Source organism: Pithys albifrons, chromosome 1 (assembly GCF_047495875.1).
Source record: "Pithys albifrons albifrons isolate INPA30051 chromosome 1, PitAlb_v1, whole genome shotgun sequence".
Taxonomy (NCBI): Eukaryota; Metazoa; Chordata; class Aves; order Passeriformes; family Thamnophilidae; genus Pithys; species Pithys albifrons.
In genome coordinates, this window is record NC_092458.1 from 106,924,222 (window position 1) to 106,951,891 (window position 27,670).

Here is a 27,670-nt window from a genome sequence, read left to right on the forward strand (position 1 = left end):
AAATAGCAAACTGATGTGGGAATTAAACTGATGAGCACACCTTTGGAGTATTCATATGGTAGAGGAGTAATTCAGCCAAGAGAATACTTGCCTATCTAGCACTCTCTCATGCATGTTTTCAAAGGTTGGAGGTGTTTGTGGGACTGTGAAAGGCAATCCTACAAAATAAGACCTGGGCATTTCTTACCAGCTTTCAACAATCATTCTTTGTGGTTTCAGATTGGATGGTTTCTTGTTTTAGCTTTTCTTAAAATCTGAGCTCCATCAAATCTAATATTAAAAGAATGACATAAAGAAAGACAGGTCTGTGCACTGATTCGGACTCACAAGGACTTTAGAATTTTTATTTGGTGCAAGAGACCTGCACAGTGGCATGCCTTTTTAAAAGTGCTTTTATTTATGCAAAACTTACAAGATTGGTTACAATATATCTACGGTGGAGGGGGGGCAGGGAGAGAAAATATATTATCAAAACTATGGAAAAGAATTACTGAAATTTTTTTCTTGACACTTACTGAATCTTTATCTTGCAACTTACTGAGAAATATATATATATATATTTTTTTTAGTTTGTAATAAATTAAGCTTTAGTTGAAATTCTGTTTGTGGCCCAAGAGTTTGGGTGTTTGAAATTAAGAATTTCCCTCCATCTTTCAGCAAAAAGTTGGGAGAATTTCATGGTTTCAGGTTTTGTGACCTATGAATCACAACAAGTAGGTTTTACTTAGGATATTCAACACTTTTGTTTGTCTTTGGCAAATAATATCAAGCAAAATGAAGCAGAAATTCAAAGCTATCTTAATACCTCCACTTTCCTTTAGCCTTTGGGCTGTTTTTCAAGTGGGTGTAAAGGACCCCTGCCATTCTCTGTCTCTTTGCTATAAGCCTTCTGTTTTAAGTCTTGCCTTTTCTCCGTGCGACTTTGTCAGCAAATCAAGGACAATGGAGGATTGAAAAGTGCTGTTTCAGGAAGTCCAAATTCTGTGATGAATGACAAAAAATTATTCCACCATGCAAATGATAAAGATGGCTTTAGATACTTCTCTACCAAACAGTGACCTTTAATCTCGTTGTTTTTATTGCATTAATGCAGAGCTAAGAGAAGAAGGAGGTGTTGGGGATCAGCTGGATCACACACCCAGAGTGCAGTGCAGATCTGCTGGGCAATAATATGCCTTGGTCTTCTGAACATCAGCACACCTTCTTCACAGTTGAATCCCAATACACATTGAAATAAAGGTTCAATTAGTGCCATAAGGCTAAGAGGGGGAAAATGAAAGAGGAAAAGAGAATGATTTGCCAGAGGTTGCCCAAAGTGTTAATGAAGCCTGATGGTGGCACAGAGGAAGATAAGTTTTAAAGCATTTATCACTTTGAACCCTGTCCTCCTTTACAACTCATCTCCTTGGTGCACCTCCCTCTCTCTTTCTTGTCCCAGTCACTTCCTTCCCCACTTCCTCACCCCCTCCCCAAAAGAAGTGTTCAGTTTGCTCCCCAAGAAACAAAGCAGCTTCATGAAGTCATATCCTGACAGAACAAGGAAGTAACCAATGTACATGTTTGTAGTACCCCCTGTTGCACTCAGTCTGGTCACAAAGGCAGCAGCAGTTGCACATCTGCTGGATAAACGTGTGTTAAACATGTTGAAGAGAAAACCATCTAACGTGTCCGATAAGGAGAAAAGTCAAAAACCAAAGGTAAGATCATTTCATTTTTGTTGTCAATAAATAATAACAGCATTTTTTACCAATTTTTAAAAGGAAGGTTTCCTTTTAAATCCTAGCTTCAGGATTTCCTGATGTGCTAGCAAGTGCCTCAGTGCTATAAGCTCAGGAATCTATTTGTATATACTTTGTAACAGTAAGGATCCAATTCAAGTAATCATGATTATCAGGCTGCTACAGGTGTGCTAAAGAGTCCTGGTGCTGGACTTTACCTATTATTTTATTATTTTATTTTTTCATCAGTCTTTTAACAGAGGGGCTCACAAAATCCCCACTTTCTCTTTGATCTATGATCAACTGAAGATGTCCCAGAAAAGAGTGTGAGAATCCGGGAAGAATTAGAAAAGCTATTAAATTTGTTCCTTTTTTTTCATAAATTTGCTTTTGCATCATCATAACCAAAAGAGAAGAGGGTTCTTGGCAATCAGTGTTTGTCATCTTTATTTCTGTGGGAATTATTAAAATTTCAGCCTGAAAGAAATACTCTGAATAAATCGATAATGTGCTAAACTGAACACTTTGCACAATCTGGAATTATAAGAAAGGAAGGGAGAGTTTTGCAAGAGGCTTAACAATGTATACTGTTCTAGAAATTTATTTTCAGTCCCTGCACTGAGTGCAAAATTACCGCTGTGTGTTGTATTGTACAAGTTGTATTGTACAAGTATATGGTAAGGCTGAAGTGAAATGGCTACTGCTTGACCTCAGTGCTTCAGTATCCATTTTTTCCTCAATCTATCCATGCTGAAAATTTAACAAGGAGGTTGGAAAAGCCTCTTAGTATATCTCTGCTCTCAGTAACTTGGCATCTCCAAGTTTACAGATCTATCTTCTCATTGTTTGGGAATACACCTCCCATAGTAACTTCCGTGTCCTAAAAGGTTATTGCAGACACTGTTTCAGCAAGAATGTCTTCTGGTTTTACACAGCACTGGCTTTTCCATATTGCACTTGCAGTTTTAGACTATGACTCATTAACAGTTAAAATTAGTGGGGTTTTACCATGGATTTGAAGCTATTTTGCATCCATTTTCCCCCACATTTAAATGGTTTTTCTTAGAAACCATTGAACTGGTTGGTTTGCTATGCATTTTCTTCTGTTCAGTCATCATACTGTTTTTTAATGGCAGAAAAGAAGTACAATTAATATCTAATTACACTATAGATTAAACAAGAAATTACCATGAAAGACTCTGTAGATGGGCTTTGTTTTCCTATCTGCTAAATACTTTCAAAAGCCTTCCAGATTAAGACATTCCTTAACAATGATCTGATTTTCATTTTTTTTATCACAGTTAGTTATTCATTCATTAATTCATTCTGTGCTACTAAAATGCTGGCATTGTAGCTTCTCAAGGATATATACATATATATAATATGTATGTATATAATGCTCATGGGTTTGATTCTGTAGGTGTAAAGCAGGGATAAAAGGAGTCCAACCACTTGACTGAGTGTCAAAGCTGCTGACTTTGCTGTGCTGTCTTTGTCTTATTGTGTTTACAAAAGTGGAAGGTCTTGGTGAAGTGTCTCAGAATGTCTTTCTGTCTCAGTCGTGTCCTTTGAAACACTTCACCTACTGTAAGCCCACTTTTGCACAGAACTGTGTAAACTTTCCATGCTTTTGCTCAATATGCTATCCACAAACAAGGCATTGGAGAAGACAGCCCCATGTTGCATAGAATAGAAATCTTACTTTGCTGCAGCATATTTTGAAACTTGTCCCATGGAAGCAATGTAAATACTTAACTTGCTTAATGCTGAATTGGGTAAGACAGGGCACAGGTCCTTACCTCCCAACAGAAGTTACAGCATTTCACAAGTGACTTCCTCAGGTCATGTCCTGCCTGCCCTGCTCCGAGCAGACAACATTTGGTACCTCCTATTACTCACAGGTCAGGATTCCACGGTCACTGTGAAGATCTTGGAATACCTCACCTTGCCTTTAGGCAGCATAGGCATCCCAGTGTCTCCAACACATCCACACAGGGCCAGCACAAGACCCATGGGAGAGCCATAAGGTCTGGTACAGCCATAACGTCTGGAATGTTAAATGAAAATCAGGTTTGCTATCTTAGACCCTCCGAGGACACCAAGAAGATCTTTTAGATAACTGAATCTTAACGATGGTGAGCAGTTGTATTTATCACAACTGTATGAACTTCTGTGCATTAATTAAATTGTTTCACCAAGATTTTCTTTTTAATCCCTTTGGTTTTATTACTTTCTAATTTGAAGAATGTTGGCATCCAGTTATGCCTTTTGATAAGGATGAAGGAATACGATGCAAAGCTGGTGTTAAAGCCCTTCTCCAGGCAATTCACTGTTCCTGGATAAAGCCCCTCATAGTGCTGGGCAAGTGACAAATACAGGAGTAATATAGGTGTTCAGTATCTAACTGCCAGTTCTCTATGTGCAATGCATTTATCTTATTTATTATTGTGGTGCTTAAGGGGCTTCTGCAGACATGGTAAGTGCTGCATAGACAAAAAGTCTGTCTTAGGACTCAGTGTCTGCTGTGAAAAGGTTGATCCTAATAATTAGTATTGTTGCAGGTTTTTTTGTTATGCAGCAGGATTTCAGTAGTGCTGCAGTCACACTAGTAATGTTTTTGAATGTCTAGCAGCTTTAGTGTATGTATGAATATGCATATAACTACTGAATGCATTTTATGTAAGCTATATAAACAAACATTCTTTTGTTAGGCAAAAAATTACATCTACACCTGGTGTCATCCAAGAGAAAATTGAGAGAGAAATGCTTTCAAAAGAGATACTGAAAAAGGATTCTGAACCTTGGCAAATGTTTATCATTGTAGCTGCAAGTACTCGTGTGGAACTGTGTATTTATACTTTGCACATCAGCTGAGGATCCCAGATAACAGAAATAAAAAGCAGAAGTCCAAAGGGTTAAAATTACCCTCCTTAATATTGAAGGATCAAGCTTTCTATTTTGAGCCTATCTAATCTAACCTATCTGTCTATTCAGGACCTTGAATGATTTTCTCTCATGACAGAGCCTGCGCACCTTCCATCCCTTCCCTTAGGGAGTCCTTACCTGCCCTCCTTTCATTTCTGCCAGATGAGACATGGCTTGGTTTATATCGTGTAGCTGTTCTGAGCTGCAAAATTATTTGTGGGCAAGTGAGGTCAAACAAACCAGGTCTTGCTCATAGCCCTGAGGTTATGGTCACGCTGGTGGCCGGAGTCAGCTCACTGCAGGGAGAGCTGTGTGCACTGACGGACTGTTGCAGAGCAGGAAAGCAGTGGGGGTAAGGATGTTTTTACTGGATGTGTTTCACCTGTGGGTCTGTGCAGTCTGTCCCACCACCCCTTAGAGAGCTGGGGAGGAGGAGAGCAGCTGACTTGAAGAGTGAAGTAAAGACCCCTGAAATCAGATGGATTTTAACCTCTTTGGCCCTTATAAATGTCAATGCATCTGGGGAGTGGAATGAAGCAGAATTAGAATTATGGTAAGAAAATAGCATTTTAAATAATTATACAAGACCTAGTTTTCTTCATATACAATTCAGGCAGCACCATGCACCATACAGATACTCTGCATTCCACTGTTTTACACATTTGACCAGGTGCAAATAATCTGTAAAACATCCTTGCGTTGTCTTGCACACTTCACAGGACAAAATGTGCTGGGCAGAACCTATTCCTTTCTCTCTCACATTCCTCCGGACACAGCAAACTTGAGAACTGCCTGATGATTCTTGGCTTTATTTCCACATGAGACAAAGATGACTTTGTGCCATTTTTTTTCTGGCTTCACTGAAGAAAGTCTTGTGTCATTATTCTACATGACAGTTGATCTATGTTTATGCTAAAGGTTTGAGACGTTTTTGTTTCCTTATTCTGCTTCCAAATGTGCTTGGTGCTTTAAACTCAGCTTACTTCTGATGTGTAAGGCAATTCAGGGTCAATGCCTCTACATTTTGTTTAGGCAAAATTGTGTCCAAGCTTCTAATTAAATCAATATTCACTTACTTAGGTGATAAACCATTATTTGTTTTCAGGGTTACAAGAAAATAGTAACAAATCCAATGAGAGGAAACACTTAAATATGCAAATTTATTCCACAGTACAGTTTCATACTAGTAGTTTTACTTTTTATAAGCTTTAAATGAAACCCTGACTTCACAGAAATAAATGCACGTTTTTGCCATAGACTTGAGGACAGAATTTCCCCTTTTTATAAAATCTTCACAGAAGGCCTGATCCTGATTCTGAAAACACTTAAATGAATAAATTAGCTGTGATCCCATTGATTTCAGTGGGATTATCTGAGTAAAGTTTATTGCTTGCCCAAGTGTTTGGAGTTGTAGTGCAGACAGATGCTATAAGCAAGTTTTTTGGTGCCGTATTTTTCTCAGACAGTGGATTGTGCCTCTCCAGTGGTGAATACTTATTGAAGAAAAGAAAATAGAAAATAGGTACAGCAAACCTAGCCACCAAAAATAATTCAAGACATAATTAGATCTTCTGTAGGACAAGATCTGCAGTCTAGAGATTGCTCAGTGTTAATGAATATTAACTAGGATTTATCCTTGAGTGAGGAAAGCTGAAGGTTTTAATTTTATTTCAAAGGTAAAGACTGGTAGAGTTATGAAGTTTTATATTGTTTTCTTTCCCCCTGAAATTTCAAGTGCATAATAAATGAGCCACTGCTAATGTCACAGATGCTAATTTTCACAAGCAGGACTGAAGTGATGTTCGTTTCCATTTGCATTTCATTCTAACAATGATGAGAGGTGATGAGTTGGTGATAAGCTGTTTTCACCATACTGCCCGCTGTGCAAATTTATGCTTATAGGCAAAGATGACACATAGTTCTGTCATTAAAGGTCTTTACTGCATTGCCTCTTGCAGAAAGAATGTTTGTCAAAATCCATTTGAACTCTGTTAAATAAGAAGAAACAGATGACAACATCTGGGAAGTATTTTTAAGAACCTGGTTTATAGTGTAAATACCTGTGGGCCTTTATCAGGGACAGTTCAGAGAAAGAAAAAATGATACTTGTAATAACCATATATGTCTAGATGGGGAAGGAAGAGATTACAGGTGACACTTCAGAAGGTGTTTTCTGTCTCCCTTAGGCTTCATAAAAAACTAGAACAAGCTTAGAGTTAACCTTGGGTTATTCTCCTTCTGTGAATGGAAGACTCTACGATCATATTACTGCTCCTCTTACTTCTGGTACTTTTTCTTTATTTATATTATCATGCTTCTTGCTCATCAGACTTTTTTTCCCAACAGCAATTTCAGAAAGTTGCTTGTGTCTTAACATATATGTTAGCATATCTCTCGTAGTGTGATGTTGAAATTTGAGGAATTTTGTTTTCTCACCAGAAAGTCAGGGTCCAGAGGCTTTGTGGGGAAAGTACAGCTCTCTCACCTGCCTCGGCAGAAGCCTGATTAGGATGACTAGACTCTACATTTTGATGCTGACATGAAGACATAGGCTCATTGAGGGCTCACATAACTCTTGACTAGCTTTTGTGTCAAAGGAAAAATTGTATCGGTGGCCTGGTCCAGTACTGACACCTTTTCTGTGTTCCTTTGATTACAGCACCTTTTAAATTTTCACCAACCTTGCACAACATTAGGGTAATTTCTTGTTTCTTTCCTGTCTTTGTTTTGCTTCACTAGTCAGGCTTAAGTCCTTAATAGCAGAATATTTTAAAACAAGCCGTAGTAAATCTCCTGAAGGGAATATTGACACATTAATATTCATTTTGCTTAGAGTAACAAATCCAGTTCAGTTCTTTGTTTGTTTTCCTAAGCTAGTAAGAGCATTTCAAGAAGTATGTCTGAACAACCTTATCCAGCCATTTTTTGAAAACACATCATTTATAACTGTACTCTCGGATAAATACATAGCACAACTACCAAAGTCACATAAATCAGCATTAGTTGCTTTCTAATTTTTTAATTAGCTTTATAGACCAGTTGACTTCAATATTTTGTTTCTAGGAAACTTAAAATACCCCGAATTAAACATTGGCCAGGATGTCTGTCATTGCTGGGAAAAAAAATCAGTAGCTACTCATGGGCAGGACTGGCAGAGGATGTGGCCTACAGTTTTCTGTAGTTTTCAATACTCTTCTAGGAATTTGTGTCACATCATAAATTCAAACCAAAGACATTATAAAGCCATCGCTTGTCAGTTTGTATAAGCAATTTGTGGGTGGTTAGAGAGGAAACAACCCCTTGGTGTGTGGGCAAAACCCCCTGGGAATACCCAGTCCTGCGAAGGGAAAAAAATTCTTCTGTGTCTCTATAGTCACAATATCCCTTAACCCTTATCTTCTGGAATGCTGCAACAAAGACAGCAGTTACTACAGCTGTTAGAAACAGTTATACTCCATTCCACAAATATTAGTGTCAGTGTTTTTGCTAGACATTTTGCTGCTTGGCACCAGGCTACAGATTATATATGCTCCGAATATTTAGTATGTCTTATGTCCTTCAAACCATCCTAGTGGAAAACTTTGTCTCGTGCATCAGGTAGAGGTGTGTTCTATATGTGATGTTCCATGGGAGTATAAATGACTACCTATTTCTTTTTTTCCCCAAGTGAAATATCTTATGTATCCATGCATGCTCTTACCTTTCTAGCTTTTTAAAAATCCTATTCCACTCACAGTGCACCCAAGACCATGTTCTTACTATTTTTTTTTTCTCAGACTTGGGGCTGAAATTCCACTTTAGAGTAAAGCTTAGAGACTGCTTCAAGGAAGTTGCTTCTTTGATTATACATATTACATACCTTACTGCTACTTTCTTCCCCTGGCCCTCTTTGGTCTATTCCATGGATACACAGAAAGCTGGATAATGACTTCACCTGTACACCTGTACAGGCTGCTTAATTACCAGTCATAGCAATTCTGACACCTCTCTGGTAAGTTGAATGTCATCAGCAAAGGGTCTTGTATCTCTAATCATTACCCAGCACAGAATTTGACAAGTTTTCTCTTGGAAGATCTAGCGATCAACCTGCTGTTTTGCACCATTATGTCTTCTGGATTGTATTTTTAGTTCCATTTCTACTCTTGTATGTCTTCACTTCTTTTATCTTCACAAGAACATCCATATAACCTCACCTTCCTGAATATTTCCAAGAGATGTTGAATGGTTACTTCCTTGAGAACTGTAGGAACTTGGAAATCCTTCTACTTGGTCATGTTGACCTCATTCAGAAAGTTTGCTGTTTTTTCAGGTATGTGGAAAGAGAAGTGAGACATGATGTTACAGCAGTACTCGAGGCTTTAGGTTTTTCTACAGTGTTTCTCATGGAGAAGAAAAAATACTAGAGGAGTTCTGTTTAACCAGAAATCATGACAAGCCTATGGTGCAGTTTCATGTCTGTGCTCTACCACAATGTTTGAGATAGAGATGGAGCTTTGATACTGATGGCTTCAGCCCTGAGATAAAGAAATCAGCTTCACTTAGCAATGGCACAGCCAAAAGCAGATGTGGGAAGGTGAGATGACAAAGTGGCTGAGACAGCTGAACGAGCTCTCCCAACCTGACTCTCTGCTTCCTTCACCTGTGCAAAGTGCATGCTGAGCTTTACCACTCATGAACTGCTTTCACTCACCACAGCTGTGCTTTTTCTCTTATACCTCTCTCTGTCTGCCTCTTTCTTTAAGATCAGATGTTAAGTCTAAAAACCAGTTCACAGAACTGGAAAGTGGTCATGGTTCACTGATGGATGAGAAACTCAGAACCTCAGTAGAGGGTGCATGAAATGACTGATGACTGTAAAGCAGGCATTCAGACCTAGTCACAAGCACATGGCAAGGCCCTTCTGATGTTGTCATTGGTGTGCTTCCACTATTTTCTTCCTGCCTGTGTAATGGAGTTTAGATTTGATTTGATTTGGTTGTCTCTTGGTAATTGTGGTGAAATGTTTGAAAACTTTGTATTTGGGATTTTAGCCAGTATCTGAAGTAATGGGAAGAGGTAACATCTTCCTACCTGTTTGTAAAAGCTTAAAACCTTGTAGCAGGCACAATTCCTTTTGCAGTGATAGTGCTGATTTCAGTAGTATTTGGAGTAGGGCCTTGAATTCATGGTTCAGAGAACACCTCAAAGCCCTCACTGCTGTCTCTGTCTCAGTATCATTATCTCATTGGTGAGTGTTTCTCAACCACTTGTTGTTTCCATGGAGGTTGCAGGAGCAGGGGAAAGGGGAAAAGCTCAGTCACATGTCAGAAGAAAAACACACTTCATGCATCTGGTATATTTGTTTTTCATGTAATGAAGCTGTAATTTTCCACTGAGCTGTGATCACAATAACCCCATGCCAGAGAGAAAATCAAATTGAGAGAGAGGAATTGATGTGCCCAAACTGCTACCATTTTCTGTGCCCAGTACCCCAGGGAGCTGTTGATTGTATTCATTCCTTTCTGGTATATGAGTGACCTGAATAGAATCAGGATGCTATTTTGTCTTCAGATGACTAGATTTTTTCCTGAGATTGCAGTTATAGAGCCTATACTACAAATAAAACACAGAATTTAACACATCCTAACTTCTAAACTAAGAGTTATTCTTACACAGTCCCAAATCAGAAGAAAACTCTGAGCTGGCAACCTTCTTTCAGCTTTCATAGTGGTCCAAAACTAAAAGGTTACTGAACTTATGAGTTCAAATTTCCAAGGAGCACATTTTAGATTCCCAGGAATAACCTGTGCAAGCATGTCCAGATTTTGAAGCCTGAGAGGCTGCCATGAAGTGCCACATGTGCTTTCTTCAGATGCACAATAAGGGTAACTTTGGCCTGTGGATGACAATATGCCAGCATTGGAACTCAGCCATCTGACAAAGCAGGATACATGAAGGAAAAGATGGTGACCCTGGTCTACATTTCAAAGGAGTCAAAAGTTAACCCACTGTAATGAATATACTATTTTATTTGTTTGTTGGCCTGTTTGTTTTGTTTTTTAAGATAAAAATAATTTAAATAAATGGACATATAGATCTGATGAAACACTAAAATTCACAGTGACTGATGATAGATACCGCACTGAATTTTATTTCTCTATTGTAGTTCATCTCCATTAAGGCAATTTCAGCTAATCTTGCTATGGATTCATTAATCAAGTGTAGTCAGAATGTCTGAAGGGAGATAATGAGGGGGAAAAAATGGCTTATTGTTTGGATCTTATTCTTCAGGTAGTAAGTCTGTTTATCATGTTGCATAATGTTTGTACCCCAATAAATAAGTTGCAGTTGAAATTAGTCATCATAACAGACAACTAGGCTATTTTTATTTACTTACAAGTTCAAAATTATTTCCTAAATAGATGAATTAATCTTGTGTTATCTTTACATCACATGCCTAAACAGATTTCCAGCCTGCGGTATCAGTTAACAGTGACATGGAAACAAGATGGACCAGTATAATTTTAAAATTTCCTCCCTTTATCCAAAGAATCAAGCATCCATGGAGACAAAGTCCCTAATCCTATGTCTTTTCTCTAAGCACTAACATCCTAAAGGCATACTGCAGTGTCAGCAGTCCTTAGTGCCTTCCAAAACTTCTCCTCTAAAGAGCCTAAGAAAAGATTTGTTCATTTTTTACTTACTTTTTACTCATTTAGAATTACATATTGTATATCTGCCCCACATAAAGCTGTCACCATATTACCTAAAAAAAAAACTTAAAAAAAAAATGTTGAGGTTCTAAGAGCCTGGTGGGGCTGGAGACTGCTGAAGATGGGAATGTTTATAAGCTCTGTGATATTAACTGCAGCACTCAACCTCAGGTGACATAAAGCATGCAAAAAAGAACTTTCTGTCAGTTTTATTATTTCTAAAAAGGTTCCCCTTGAAAGAGAAGAGTGACCTTGCTCTGCTGAGCTGACATATGCCACTGAATTAATGGCTAAGCTTTGCTGTAGGGAAGCTTGCAGAAACATTACAACTCCAATGGCTGAGTTTGCTGTGAACATTAATCAGGGGAACCAACATGATGTATCAAACACTCATTTAAAAGTAATAAAAACTAACTTCCTTTCTCCCCCCATCCCCCAAGTTCCTTAAAATTAGCTTATTGTTGGTCATTACCTGTTGTCAAGGGTAAGACTGCAGTATGGCAGTAAAACTTGTTCAAGGGTATTCTAAAGTTTGCTTACACTTCAGAAAAAAAATAAGCAAGCTTTTAGGATGGTCACTTTTGACTGTGACTTAGAGGTTAAGCTTTTAATTTTGTTTCTATCTGGAAGGTCATTTGAAGGAACACCTACTGAAAATGTGCTTCTTGCCATCAAGGAATGCAGAAGCTGCTTTTCATCCTCAGTGACTCTCTAGGAGCAGGACCAGCTCCCATGTCATGCATGAGCAAAGCCTAACAGGAGGCAAAGAGGCAAGGAGGCTCTTGCTGCTGTTGAAATAATCACTGTGAAGGATCTTGTGTGTCTGTGGTACAACGGTCAAGTTGCAGCGGCTCTGACCAAACTACTGTCCCACCAGGCAGAAGTGTTTTCTGCCTATCCCGTGCCACTCCTCAGGCTTTCTGAAGGGAACAGGAAACCCCTTGAGCACACTATGTCTCCCTGTAGTATTTTGAGTGTGGTCTATGGGGGTAGCACAATGAGGCAGGAGGTTCTTTGTGGCCCCTTCTGCTGAGCATTCGTGGCAGTCACATTCCCACCTCCTCTGGGGGAGTACAGTGGCTGCCCTGCTACGGGTGTGCTGCACAGGCGTGGGGGTCCCTTTAAACTGAGTCCTTGGGGGCTATATCCTTCTAAGCTTGTTTTTGGGCACATGTATTTTTGTCTTCATTTAAAGCCTGCAAACATGCTTGTGAGTAATTTCTCTCGCACAGGAAATCCAGCCAAACCCTGCAAGGTCAGGACCTAGATAGCACATAGCATTAATAAAATCATGCTGTATAAGTAAGCAGGGAAAGGAGTTTAATTGAAATTAGGTGATTTGGTTTTGAAGTATGAGAATTCATCTGCAAATTCATCTGGTTTGAAGAGGAGAAAGTTTCAGGAGAGGAAAGATGTTGGTATTTAAGGGATTAAAGATCAAAACCTGCAATGCTTGCATAGTGTTTAACCAATCTCTTCCCAGGCAGTGCTCCCCTATACTGCAATGATGGTTTTGTGGAGAGTGGATTTCAAGGCTTGTCACACAATAATGTTTCTGCCCATGTGGAAATCAAGGGTAAAAAAAGGATAGCAGGGAGGTAGAAGTGCACATCATGCCAAATCCTTAACTGTCATTTTCATAGCCCCTCTGAGTTTGTCACACATCCTTAACCTTCTTTTAAAGTCATTTTCTTTTCATGGTTTTGTGTGCCACTGAAAGTCACTTTTAATTAAATGTCATATAAATAATAAAGTCTTAATTACATAATTATTGCAAATACCTGTGTGCACACTCCCAAAATTGGCCAGACTGCCAGAGCACTTGGAGTGACTTTTCTCACCAGGAACCGAGAGTGCTCTGCAGCAAGTGGGCAGAAATGATGGCGCTCAAAATTCAGGGTCAAAAAAAGAGGAGTCAGATCCCTTCCCCCCTTGCACATTTTGCAACACTCACTTGCACAAAACTTTCCTACTGTTAAGATTGATGTTTCTCAAATTGCTTCTTTATTTAGTTCCTCACAAACTTGTTTAATCAACCCAGCACAATTTTTGCCAGATGAAATTGCCTTTTTGCTCAGACATCCTGTGTGGCTTGCCTCTGCCTGAGGAAGACTTGCAGACCTTAAAAACCATCTCAGCCTCCTTTAGCTTCAGGAATAACAGTTTCCCTGTTGCTCTCAGCTGCCCCTGTGCGAGGTGCCCCTTGAAAGCACTCGAGACCGGGTTTCTGGTGGAAACTCTGACGTGCAAGCTGAGTTATCTGGAACGACGTGTCAGCAGAGCTTTAGGCTTGAGAGGCCGAGGCTGGTACCAGATAGAGGTACTGATAAAACATCTGCTTGGTGTTTACTTTGGAGAGTGTAGTTTGTTCACCTGGAGGAGTGTTAGGTATGATTAACTCATTCTTTAATCCAGCTTTTCTTTTCCAATCCTTTTCCATTGCTAAAATTTACTCTGGGGCTTCATGGTGGCAATTTTGCTCAAAGTCCACTTTGCCCCCCTCTCTCTCTACCTCCATGCAGTTACTGAATACCAGGCCACAATAACAACCAGTCTTTTATAGAGTCATTTTTAAGCCAGTTAAAAATGCCAATTCTGAAGATTGCTCTATTTGAGTTAGCAAGAAAAAGCTGTATCTTTTTTATTGCTTTTGACTGGTGAAGTGCAAGGTTTAGGCCAGGTTTCATGTGGGCTATAAAGTTATATTAACAGATTGGTTAGTGGTCAGAAGTTCTCTATGTGTAACTAATGTGTAAATAGGAAAAAATCCCTGAGGTAGAAAGGTCGCAATTTCTTCTTTTGTTGCTTCTCTTACTCTTCTGAGAGTTGCTTCATCTTGTATGCAAATTCTCATTCTTTATACAGAAGTGAGGGGATTTTTGGTGGTGGTATTGTTGGGGGTTTGTTTTGTTGGGTTTTTTTCACAGAACCTTGCAAAAGCTAAAAATTGCTATCTTTACATCTGGGGAAGTAAGAGATAATTCTTTTGATTAGCTATGCAAGAAGATAAGCTATCAGAGAGGAAATATTTATCCCTACTTGGTAACTCTTAATTTCATTTTCGGAGTAGTCCTCCTTCTGAAGGGACTAGAACCATCAGAGAATAGAAGAAATGAATCAAATTCTGATCTCCACTTATCTCCATCAATCAGAGAAGCAAGAACAGGCTGTTCTCTTGAGGACTGCTGTGGCTTCTTCCAAGAGAGAGGGAAGAATACAAGTGTCTGTGGCAGGCAAAAAAATTGAGCAACATGAGTTCTCTTTTTGTTACTCCCAGTGACCACATTTGCCCCTGTACAGCTGACACAATTTGGGTAGTCTAGGGGTGAATTGAAGCTAAAAATGCAAATGCATGAGGGATTTTGAAGAGATTTACTTGTGTGACAGGGTCAGTACAAAGCCACTGCATCATGCTGGACTTAAAAGATATTTGAAATAGGGCTGGAAGCAAAATATAATGGGGCAGAATTTCTCACAGCAGGGAAACAGATCGCTGAGCAGAATGAAATGTGCAATGGAATATATGAGATGAATATCACCCATAATGATTATTTAGCAGGATAACTGCTGTCAGTTTTGGCTCAAAGGTTGTCTTTAGACACAGAGAAGTTCAGACCAGATTCTCATAAGAACTGACTTCTCCTATGATATGTCCTACAAGGGAAGGAAGGATGTTTTATAACAAAGACATGTATTTAAGAACCTATCGTTGTATTACTATTTGCATACCATACCATATTATTTTCTGGGGAAAATTATAGGGTATTTACAGATAAACCCAACCATCAACTGCAGACTGTCCAAATTAAAATAAACAACAATTACATAGCACTTATCCCTTTAAAAGGATTATTTAAAGTTCTGGGATTTCAGGGAATAAACAGTACAAGAGAAGATGGAAGAAGGATTTAAAATACTGAAAAACATCTTTGATATTTTCTATTATGTTGATTTGGTATAATGAAGGGTAAGGGATGAAAGGTAGTGCATTGCTTTATAGGAATTATTTGATCAGTCCTCATGTGGGAAAACACAGTTTTTTCTCCCCTGCCCATGCCTCCGTTAGATTTTACTGAGCAAATTCGTATTTGCTTAACATATTCATTGGTAGCTCTTGCATGAATCAGGTGAGAAAAAACACTTAACTTTCTAGGATGCTGAGTCCTGGTATCAAAAGTCAATAGCATATTTTCTTCTACAGCTTTGCATTTATTTTAAAAGCTTCCCTTCACCTGGAAATAAGGCCTGCCCCTATCTTCACAAAGTAGGTGTTCCCTGACACTAATGCAGTGACTGATGCTCCTGAAAGTAATAGTTCCATTCTCTTTGCAGCCAGGAGCTCCTCAATCTGCTTTTTGTTATCAGTATAATGGGGTTGGATACATTTTTAAAAGGTGGTGCCTATTGATTACTTAATGGAAAAAGTTAGTATAGAGAATTGCTGAAGCAGCCCTATTTAGTGCTCTCCAGTGCAGCAAGACCATTATCTAGAACAGTGGAAATCATCCTGTAACCCTTATTAATATTTAATAAGGCTGAAGCAACACTGAAGTACACTATTAAATAGCCCAAGGCTTCTCACATGTAGGATATAAGGTTGTTTCTAGGGTTGAAAAAGAATAACTGATTTCCCTGTGCTCAAGCTTTTTAGAGGTAACACCAACAATAAACAATGTTTTCCCTCTTGTTCCTTTTAAAGTATTTGCAGCACATCTGCACTTTAATATACAGCTATTCCTACTAGACATATTGAAGTGACTGAATGCAACAGAAAGGTCAGTGTATGTTTAGAGATCTCAGTGTGAGACTATTTTATACTTTTTCAGTATTGCTATGAATCCCAGCCTCCCTTTCCATCCCTCCCACTTTGCTGCAGGGCACATTTGGCTGGGTTGACAAGCTAGTGAAAGGTGTTAATCCTGTCTAATAGAACCATAATCCTTGGGGCTGTGTTTTTATATCATACTATTTAGCTAACCCCTTGTCACAGGATATTGTTCATCTACTTAATAGCAAAGTTCTTTATGGGAATTTTAGATAAAATTAAAGTGTGCAATTCAAATTGTCCTTTTCAATTTCACAAGGTAAAAACAAACAAATAAACCCACAATGTTTAGCCAACAGAGATTTCCTGAGAGATTGCAATCAATTAAGAGGAGAGCTGTATGTTTGTTTCTTTTCTTTTCTCCCCCCCTCCACTCCCCCCCCCCCCCTCAGTGAATAGTAAATGTCATTTTTCTTGTCCAAAAATACTCACAAATCTGGGTCAGTTTCTTCAAATAACCTTTGGCTGGAAATATTTTTCAGGTTAGGTGTGCCAAGAAATGTAGGGGTGTAAAAAAATGTTATTTCTCTTTCTCCTGAGCTGCACTGCTTAGAACATGGAGCTGAATTGTGGGTACACTTTCCTTTTCCATCTGGCTGGGCTCAGGCCTCTCCCATCACTATGTCCACATTAATTTTTGGGGGGAAATGGCAGAGTTGGTCAATAAATAAGTATGGGAATACAGGGAAATATGAGATCAAGGAGCTTTTATTTTCAATTGTCTTCCACGAGGATGCTGATTTTCTTCTTCTCAGATGGAGATTTTAAGACTAAGTATTTTCATGTGGTTTCCTGTAGCTTTTCATTGTCATTTTGTTTTTTGTTTTATTTTGACTCTATAAACTATATTTAGTTTAAAAGTGACTGCATGCAAGAGATAAGGGAACTAATATGGAGAGTAAGCCTGTGATTTATGATGGGGTCCTTCCTGCATGGAAACACCAGGGGAGGTATGTGCATGCTTGGACTAGCTGGTATCATTTTGATGAACTCCTTCCTTAAGGTCAGGGTTGTGAGGCCTGAATGCCACTTTGCCACCCTGTGTGGCATCAGGAGCCCGACAGTGGTACTGGTGAGTCCCACAGGGAAGTAACTGCATCCAGGAGAGGTGAGAGTAAGAGGACAGAGCAGCAAACAGCAGCTCAGCAGCTGTGGGCAGAACAGCTACAGCGTTGTGTCTGCACTCAGAAACTTACCAGCAGCTGAAACAGGACTTTGGTTTTCCAGCTTTCCAGAGGACAGCACTCACAAAGCCTGGGTGGGGATGTGGGAGGGTGGCACAGCAAGTATTCCCTGCAGCTCTCAGAATTTGGGTGACTCTGCTCCTCTTGCCATCGCTGAGATTCTTCTTCACTTCCCTGGAAGCAGGTCCATGCTGGCATTAAGTGTGACTGCAGTGCAAAGGCAGGCAATGGGACTGGCTACTAAACAAGTCCTTTTCTACTTGTCTTTTGTTGCCCAAAGGATGATCTACCTCAGTTTCTTCTGAGGGTACCCCATGGAAATTCTTGTCTGCTGAAGATTGGAACTCTGTAATAGTAGAGCCAGGAGCTCACAGGCCTTGGTGTTCCTGGATGGAAAACAGAAGGAGGTAGCTGGGAATGCCAGGTGAAGAGGGCACAATGGATGCCTTAAAAACCTGGGGGGAGAGGAAAACATGACTTATGTGGCTAGGGGTGGGGAAAGAGAGCAATGGAACAAGGAACTAGTTTGGCTGAAATCACAGGGGAAAGGCAAAAGGATGAATAAGCACAGGAAAAGCTGTAGCCAGGTAGTCTGAAATCACTTATTAAATGAGTCAGGATGTATTTATTTTGTGGTTGGCTATTTAGTTCAGGTTTTCTTTTCTTCCAGTGGGATTTTGAATGCTCAAAAATAGGCTGAGATGATATAACATATAATAGTAAGTCCTGTTCAGGAATTCTGATACTGCATTAAAGACTTTCATTTACTATGGAAGAGTGAAGTACTTTAAAAAGTCATTCTGGATTTAACTTTGAGTATTTGTGAAGACATAAAACAAGCTCTTAAAGACACTGTAGAGTGGATAAATGTACAAATTCTGGCTGTTATTAGGGCTGCACTTAGAGGGACTTCTGACTTGTCATCACTGCCAATTTTATGCATTTTGCCACCATGGGCAGCACAGTGTCAGACAGCTCTGCCTGGGCTTGTCTGACAGGTATTTCTGTATGACCTCTCACCTAAAATCTGCTGGGCCATTTCCCTCTCTTCTATGCCACTTATCCACACACAGAAAGGGTGAAAATTAGAGGGAAGTAAGAGAAATCCCTTCATGGTCTCTTAATGCAAAGCTCAGGTGATGTAGCTTTTCTTATGCCAAGTAAAGCTATGGCTCAGAGAAATATCATGCCCATTTATGTTTAAAAATCAGACTTTCTATTTGGAAAACTGGGAAAAAATATGAAGTCTGCCTGATTATTCTGCTACTCCCTCTGCAATGTATGCATTTTAGGCAAGATGTATTCATAATCCTCATCACTCCTTGCTGATTCCTATTAGTAAAGAACCATAAATAGTCTCTCCAGCTGCAAAAGTCCATTGTATAAATTGTCACAATTTACACCACCATACCTGAGTCTATAGCTTGTATCATATTTATGGGAACAGTTTTTTTCCCAAGCTCCTAGACAGCAGTGTTTCTTGCCTACAAGTAACACAGGTATCCGAGTATAAGTAATGTGAAACAGGTGTAGAAAAACTCCTAACCATATCCATTACCTAATTAGTATTGAAAGCAGTATTATTTCTCTTAATGATTTTTTTTGCTTCTGTCTGTACTGTCACAATTTTTTTCCCTATAGTCACCTTCTAGTTTGTTTCTAGTCAGATGTAACAGTTCACTGTCCACTGATGTGGGAGGAATTTTTAACACAAAGAGGTGACTTGGTGGTTGTATTTAAGTCTTAATAGCAGAACAAACTACCATCAGTTACTCAAGGTTTGTCTTCTTTTCTTTTACAGCGCACAAGCAGCTTTGGAAGCTTTGACCGTTTCAGGCATCACTCAATATCTAAGACAGATGATTCAGCTGAGGTTTGTATAACATGAAGTTTTAATTTTTTCAGTTCACTTTCCCATGGCAGTTTTGCAAAAACATTGGAAAACTACTGTGTGCATTTTACACTGGTGAGAGCTTTGCTCGTGTACCTGGGTCTGTAGCTCTGTACCTGGGTGATTGAAGACTTGCCAAAACCAACACGAGAATCACACCTAAACTTTGGCACTTTGATGTGAAGATTAGGAACAATTTTGCAAAAAAAAACCCCAAAAGTGCACTTTACATTGATGCATGCCTGAAGTAACCTGCACTTTACAAGTAACCTACAGATATGTCACTTTCGTTTTTAAGAACCCTGCAAAAATCCCCTTAATTCTTATTTGTATTAGAGGCAATAAATAATGGGAAATAACATTTTCTAGCATAAAGTGTATTTTCTTTCTGTCATTCACACATACTGTGTTGTGCTGCAAACCTGTTTAGGTACACAATTTCCCAGGAAAATGGCCATGACTGACTTTCATCATGCTGTCTGTATTAGTGTCCTTAATGTTTCCCTGTAATTCCTATTCCACTACACTCCCTTTCATTTTCATGATGAGTGGTTCCTTACTTTTTCGTTTCAAAACAGATATCAGAGCTGGAGACTATAAGTGACATTGGAGAAACAGTGCAAACCAAAGCAGTAAATAATGGAGGAAGTCTAAGTAAGAAGATGAGAGCCATTTCACTCACCATGAAGAAAAAGATGGGTAAAAAGTACATCAAGGCACTCTCTGAGGAGATGGTAAATACAGCCTAAGAGCCTCGTGTTTGTTGACAATACATGTGAAGTAAAAATGTTACTTGCATTTCTCCTGTTCATGTTTTAATTGTCATCGATTATGGGAATCCATGAAAACAGGGTGACACATACTGAATTAAACCAGCTTTTGGTAGGTACCCTTTCTTGTGTGTGCATGTTAGTGTACACACACACATACACAACATCACAGGGTAAGGCACCAAGAGGAGCTTTACATCATTTAAGTTCATTTTTTCATCAAGGACCATTTGTATAAGCAGCACAAAGAATCTCCTTATACAGACACAGGGGAGTGTCTGCTGAACCCCATCATCAGTCTCACACTCAAGTTGTAAAAAAAAAGCCTCATTAGAAGAATTTATCTTTCAGTAGAAAAATTATTTCCAAAGTCCATTTTGTAAAGGTCAGCCAGCATCCTAGAGAATGACAACTCATATGCCTTATCTCCTTTTACTTTATCTAATCTTAGTGAAACTGTCCTTATTAAACATAAAAGCCATCATGTTTCTCAGACTGCCAACCCTGTTTTCTCAATACCTTGTGTCAGAGTTCCAAATCAAAAAAAAAAAAATGGAAAAAGAACTTGCCACACTTAACAATCCTAAAACATCTAGTGAGTCTGCATCCTATCTCACACATGTGTCAATATCAAATAAGTAGTGAAAATAAATAAGAAACCTCACAAGTAGAAAGCAGTGTTCCACAGGATACCTCTAAACAGTTTTTGGAGGTCAAAGACAAGGATCTCTATTTCATTAGCTTAGGGGGTTTGGGGAGGGTGTTTCTCCTAAAATTTAAGAGGTTGCAATCCTTGTTGTTCATATTATAGTTTTATATTTACCTTTCGCACGTTTACAGAGACAATTCCATGACAGAAATTCAATGGATTATCTGGCTGGACACACACATAACATGATCTTCATTCCTGCAGATGATGACAATCAATACCAGCCCCCTGATCAATCTATGGGTTGTGTTCCTGACTGGTGTAACAAGCACAGGCCTTGTTGAAAACCAGTATAGTCTCATTTCGGTGCCTGATATGTACCTGTATGGGTCTCTACTTCATAAATGCACTGTCATCTTTGCTTCCCTTCATCATCCAACTGACAAATAACTAGTATTTCCCCAAACATAATGTAACATCCTATGTACTTCAGGAAGTTTCATTTGCATCAGCATATCACGCACACTAACAATGTGACGAAATCTGCTGAAGAAATTCCTTCCTTTGAAAGCTCATCACTATTTCATTTAGCTGTTATATCATCTCTAACTTACCTGTAACCAAAATATGGGTCTTATTATTTTGAACAGGCTGTGATTTCTGAGGTGTGAGTTATTGGTATGAACCCAAGGGGCCAATTTCGTACACCATTAGATTAGAGAAACCTGCATCTGTTAGTTGTGAGATGCACTGGATTTTGAGGCCAATGCATAGGTCAGGCAGCGTGGTGAGCACAGTCCTAGAACACACTGATGTCATACATGTGTGAGAGCTGTCTCCTCAATGCCCTGGTCGTGGTTTTCAGGAGTTCAATGTAAATCACAGTTTTGTCAGCCACAACTTCACCACGTGCTTTCAGAATTGAACTTTATGTTTCCTTCCCTGAGACAAGCATAATAAACCACCTTATCTGGCTACCTATAAATTTCCCATTACAAGCCTTCTTCTCTGCCATAGTATATTGCAATCTTCTGAGAGAATTAGTTTAGCTGTTTGAACAGGGGTGAAACTGAGTGAGTAGGACAGAGACGATCTTGGAATTTCTCCAAGATCATAAGCTTCTAAGGGTGAGTGCTGGGCATCCATGGTAAAGGCATAAACTTCTAAAATGCTTTGCTTCATAGCATGGTTCTCAATAAAGTGAAAAGATGAGTTAATCTGCAATTATGGAAGGAAGCAAAAAATATATATTTCTCTAAAATACATTTTTTGGAGGTTAACATCTGATTTTTGTGTTAAAGAATGAAGAAGGAAAAGATGACAGTGATCCTGGTGGTGGAATACACGCTGAGAAGGTCTCCCTAAAAACCAGTGACTCCTTGGAAAGTCTCTATAGTCTGAACAGCGGCCAGAGCTCATCTAGTAAGTACAAGATATCCATGCTTCTTATTCAACCACTGGATCGATATGGCCATTGTTTAAGTTTGCAGTATCAGAGCTGGTGATCAAAAATGTGATTGTAGAGAGCTCTTCAGTCTGGCAGACAAAAGTGTAATTTGATTAAATGGGTAGCAGCTAGGCTAGATATACCTCTCTCCAGAAATAAGCTAAGCATTTTCAAGAGCGGAAATATTAACGGAAGAAAAAAGTAGTGCGGATTATAGAAGATGTTGCTGGTAAATATGCCACAATTTTTTTGTGGGGTTATCACTGCTCTAGTGTTGTCACCCATGGGGTTGCAACCACTGGGTGCAGCCACAAAAGCATCCTCTCTGTGGTCAGGGGCTGTGAGTTCACCTGGTCCCTGCAGATGTGAAACAGACAGTGAGAGGTCTCTCTGAGATAATGGGTGATGGAGGTCTGACCTGGCAGCGTTGGGTCCTGACACAGAATGTCACAGACCACTTGAAACCCACTGACCTCCCAACAGGGTAGTCTCTGTTAGAGGGCAGATGAATCTTGGATAAGAAGTTTGCATTCACCTCTCCATGTGCTGGTCTGCTGTGGGCATTTGCTGGGTGGCAGGCCACAGTCACCCATGATGACATTGTAGTGCCACCTCTGCAGACACCACCTGAGCCCCAAGTGCAGACTGGAGCTGCAGTCCACACCATTTGCACTTAGTAGTTAATCTGGCCCTGAGATGGAGCTGTGCACTTAAGCAATCACGTCAAACAAAACCATTTTTATGATCATTTGCTATGATGTGATTTGTGAAAATCGTGTATGGAAGTTTACTTCCAACACACTGCTGCTCTTATCTAAAAACATATTTGGACAGGATATTGCAGAGGTTGCTCAAATTTGCTTGAATTACTCTGCTGATATTTTATTGCTCAACTTGGATAAAATGACAGGCAGAAATGTTGATAAGATTAAAATTTTCCTCTGCAATGCAGGTTACTTTGATGTTCAGCTAGCTCCATAATGAAATAAAATAACTTCTACAGTACTTGTTTTCATTTCTCTGAATAAACAGGAGAAGTTCAGCAGAATTAATTCCCTAAATTGTACTTTTAGGATACATTTTATTAATCTGCAGAGGTAATATTTCAAAAAAATCTGTAAGTAAAATGTGTAGTCTATTAGTATCATCACCAGCAAAAGATTTCTGTGGGAAAGATATTTTCTTCTGACTTTTGTAGTATGATTTTTATTGAATGTACTTATCCTGGAAAGTGTAAAACCCACACAGAGTACACTCTGTCACTGATTCTGTGTTTTGAAACACTTTCCTCTTGGCTGCTGTGCAGAATTGCATGTCTGGGCATTTGGTGCAGAAGATCTCTCAACTGACCCTCTTTCAGGTGGGGTGACCAGCTGCTCAGATGGAACGAGCAACAGGGACAGCCTCCGGTTTGATGACGAAGTGCCCTATAGTGGCCCCTTCTGTGGCAGAGCCAAAGTCCACACCGACTTCACACCAAGTCCCTATGACACTGACTCTCTGAAAATCAAGGTAAGACAACCACCAGGACTTCTTTCTCAGAAATGCCAGGGGGTTACTTCTTACATGTGAAGAATACGCTTGAAAATGCATTTTTAACAGTTAAGCATGTGTAACCCCCTAAAAGCAGGACTGATCTGGTTTTGCAATGCTTCTGCAAGGACTTGGTTCAGACAATGCTGCAAAACCAGCTGCTGCTAAAGGCTTTTTATGGCATAGATCCCAGGTAGGTACCTCATGGTATATACGTAGATACCACAGCGTTCCTCAGAGTAAAATACATGTTGCTTCCCACATAGTAGGTCTGGAGTAGGAAAGACTAAAGTCTCATGGGATGTGAAGTTGTGTCCCCAGCTTTTTCAGTCACAACGAGGATATATCAAAAGCTCAGTGGTACCCATTGGCTTTAATAGAAACAGTTTACCTTTCCATTAAGCTTTTCTTTAAGCCTACATTTGAACTATGAACTTTTTTTGGCCCAGACATGGCAGGGGTGTCTGGGCTGTGTGAGTGAGCAAAAGGCCTAGCTGAACATTACTAAAATATCCCTGGTCTTTTCTTCTCCTTCCATTCACAGATACATTTAATATCATCATCCTTCTGACTACTCATGCCTGTAATCTGGATTTCTTTTCCCTCTCTATAAGCACCTTTGTATCCAGATTATATTCACACTTCAACATCTTTTCTTCTTCTTCACAGCCTCTTTTTTTCTCAAAATCCTCATCTGTATCTCATGAAGACTCCCTCTCCTCTGGCCTATGTGACAGCCATTGCTCTTCCAGTACTGGCAGACTTCGCCACTTCCACTCACGTCTAGGGCATTTCTTTTAAATCAATTGACCTGTTTTAACTGTTTTACTGGTCATGAAACAGCAAACATCTGCTGGTTCATATAGGTCCCTTTTTTAATTACTAGGGTGGCGTATTTTAGGTTGAAATCCCCTATATTTATTTCACAAAATTTCAGTACCCTGAATCTGAATTCAAAGCGTATCTGCAGCTTGGCTTAGAGTCACTACCTCATCCTGATCTGCAGCCATGTCTGAAGTTCCTGAGCCTACATGAGTGTGTAGAATAACATGTGTGCTTATAGAGCCTTGAACAAATGTTTGTTTAGTTTCCTTTTCAAACATGCTCACAGCTCTGAGCTGCATATTCTAACACAACCAGTTCACTGGAACACAGTCATTTTCATACTTGCATTTGTACCAAAACTAGGATGACCATTTGACTTGCAGTTTCTTGAGCAGACCAGAAAAGATTTAGAAGTCTTGGAGTTCTTAACACATATTTTAACAAACTGATTTTGATTTCTAACTTTGCAACAGAATGCCAAATGCAGCTGGCATTTTTTGGATAACTCTTTAAAGACTTTCAACATTTTTGTAAGGTCAGTGATGCCTTTCAAGACAGGTCTCCATTTTGAGGTTCTGGGAGCAAGTTGTCTGTGGTGTATGACATAAAAGGGAGCCATTTTGCTATGAGAATTACTCAGAATGACAGTTTTGCTGAGCTGAGACCTTGGTTCCCACAGTGTGGCTGTGAACACCTTTACCAAAAAGCCCTTTTGATGTAGCTGTGTTGTCACTCTTTTTAGCACCCATACTTGTTAGTAAGTACACAAGTGTGGAGAGCTGAAGTCTCCAGATCTGTCTGCTAAGGCTCAGTTCACTATTTTCTCTGTCAATTGTGATAATAATAGTGGAAGAATTTGCCAGTCCTTTGGGAAGGACAGATAGGAAAATATTAAGGAAGTTAACTGATCTTTATTGCCTTTGAGAAATGTAGCCAGTGTTTTTTACTGTAAAATGGCTAGGTTCACCTTTCACATAGCTCAACTATTGGTTTTCAAAGCCTCTTTAGAGGCTGAATAATACGATTATTGTGTGAATGCTTTGGCACATATTCGGAAAATAACCTCACAGTGATCCCTTGCCTTTTGCAAAATCTGCACCGACTTTCCATGGCAAAAGTCAATTGCTGATGCAACTGTATCCAAGTGGAGCACAAAAATGATGAGAGGGGCTGCTTATGCTCACTTCTCCTTCACAAAATTTTGGAGATAAGGACTAGCTCCATTTTCTGTAATTATTTTCCTGGGATGTTATAAAAGCAAAGGCACTAAATGAAGGTAAATTAAAAACATAACTTCCACTAACTAGTGCTTGTTTTGGCCCACAGAGGAAAAGCTACATATACCAAACCACAGATGTAAACAGTGGTGTTTTTTTTTTATTGTTCTAGAAGGGAGACATTATAGATATCATCTGTAAAACCCCCATGGGTATATGGACGGGCATGCTGAACAAGAAAGTAGGAAACTTCAAGTTCATTTACGTGGATATTATCTTGGAAGAAGAAGTTGCACCCAGAAAGATAAACCTGCACCGAGAAAACACAAAGACCAAGCCTAAAACATTGCAAGAGCTCCTGGAATATGTTCACCTGCAGGTCAGCCAGCCAATTTTCCAGTTCTATGTGAAACATTTCATTTCTTTGCACTCAGGTTTGGATGCCGTTTACAGACAGGAGTAGAAAGGCAAGTTTCAGCAGTTCTCATGTCAGCAAAGCAAGGCAGCTTTTATTTGATATGAGTGGCTTACAGAGCTGCATTTTACCACCTCATTTGGTTAGGCTAAGAGGCTTCACACAAAGAGGCACAGCGGTGACTTGTCTGCTCACTGTATCCTGACTGCAATGGTGTGCCTAAGTGTAGGAGGTGTGTGACTGAGACACCTCGGGGACAGGACCGCAGTCTGACTCCAGTGCCAAAATTCAGAATTTGTGTTTCTAATGTCTTGCGCTTATGTTGTTCCTGTGCCCCTCTCTGCAACACCAACTCTTGACTGAGCGTCAAAGCGTAATGGGTCATGATTTACAAGTAGCATTTTTAATAACAGTAATTGCTTTGCTGCTGATGCAAACACTCTTTTCCTGGAGTATGCACGGAGTTTCATACTAAGTCAACACACAGCTCAAGGGGAACCATGTGTGTGACACCACACTGCTGAGGGCAACCCCAGATCTTCACCCTTGCTTGTATCAAAGGGCTCCTTCTTTGCAAAGACAGAGCACACCTTTCCTCAGAGGCCCTCCTTGATCCAGTATAAGAGGCATTTGTGGAACGACCCACAGAAGTCCAGACATTTTGGAGATCAAATAATTTTGGCAGAGCTCTGTCCTGGTCCAGTATGCTCCTGGACTGTGTTAAAGAGTTCAGGCTTAGAAGCTGGGATGGCCAGGAGAACCCCCAGGCACCTCTGCCTCTGTCCTCTCTTGCTCTCCAGCTTTGGTATTATGCCAAAGGCAAGTCAAACAGACTGGAGAATGGAGCCCATTTCAACCTGACAAAAAAGTCAAAGGGAAATTGTGCCTATTCCTCTACTAAACATAGTGGTTTTTTCCATTTGCTTGTTTCTTTTTGTAGGAATACACCTCAACCCTCTTGCTAAATGGCTATGAAACTCTAGAGGACTTAAAGGATCTACAGGAAAGCCACCTGATTGAATTAAATATTTTGAACCCAGAAGACAGGGCAAGATTGTTATCAGCAATTGAAAATCTACAGGATTGTGACAGTAAGTGTTTAAGCTTCATTAAGTGTCGTGCAAGCTGAAACATATTTAAAGAAAAAGTGGTTCTCACACTGCTCTCTTAAAGGATTTTTCTTTTAAATATGAAATATGGAGTCAGATGGTTTTATTTGTTCAGATATCAAGCTGTACACCTCTTCTAGATACGTGTATGATTACTATATTAGTAACACATGAAAGATTTTAAAGGTCCTATGCTGGAGATTAGTAGCAACTATTGCTTAAGAAGAAGCCTGTCTCTGGCTGGAGAATGAACCCTCCAAGAGGTTAAGTGACTTCCCAAAAGTCACAAGATTTGTGCAAGAGCAGAAAATAAAAGTTCCCAAACTCTGCACTAGTATCTTAACCAAAACAGAGTTTATTTCAAATAGCTGCAGTGAAGAATTTTCTTTTTTTTTTTAAGAATATTCTGCAGAAAAATACAGGTTTTCCTTCACTCACTTCATCCCACACTTAAATCCTTATCCAAGGTA

General features: G+C 39.5%; 1 protein-coding gene across 3 annotated transcripts in view; it reads left to right on the top strand.

Annotated features, from left to right (window-relative positions):
* Positions 1 to 1,521: 1,521 nt before the first annotated feature.
* LOC139675506 (SAM domain-containing protein SAMSN-1-like) overlaps positions 1,522 to 27,670 on the top strand; it is a 36,076-nt gene continuing 9,927 nt past the window's right edge. The window contains exons 1-7 of one of the 3 annotated variants that reach the window (XM_071563248.1): positions 1,522 to 1,697; positions 19,146 to 19,217; positions 19,814 to 19,969; positions 21,956 to 22,076; positions 23,462 to 23,613; positions 25,849 to 26,055; positions 27,032 to 27,182. In XM_071563248.1, coding sequence (XP_071419349.1) covers positions 1,551 to 1,697; positions 19,146 to 19,217; positions 19,814 to 19,969; positions 21,956 to 22,076; positions 23,462 to 23,613; positions 25,849 to 26,055; positions 27,032 to 27,182 — 1,006 coding nt within the window. In that variant the 5' untranslated portion in view covers positions 1,522 to 1,550. Of the gene's footprint in view, positions 1,698 to 3,833; positions 3,854 to 6,909; positions 6,930 to 19,145; positions 19,218 to 19,813; positions 19,970 to 21,955; positions 22,077 to 23,461; positions 23,614 to 25,848; positions 26,056 to 27,031; positions 27,183 to 27,670 lie in introns of those variants that run through there. The other 2 variants (XM_071563267.1, XM_071563257.1) reach the window with 2 other exon arrangements.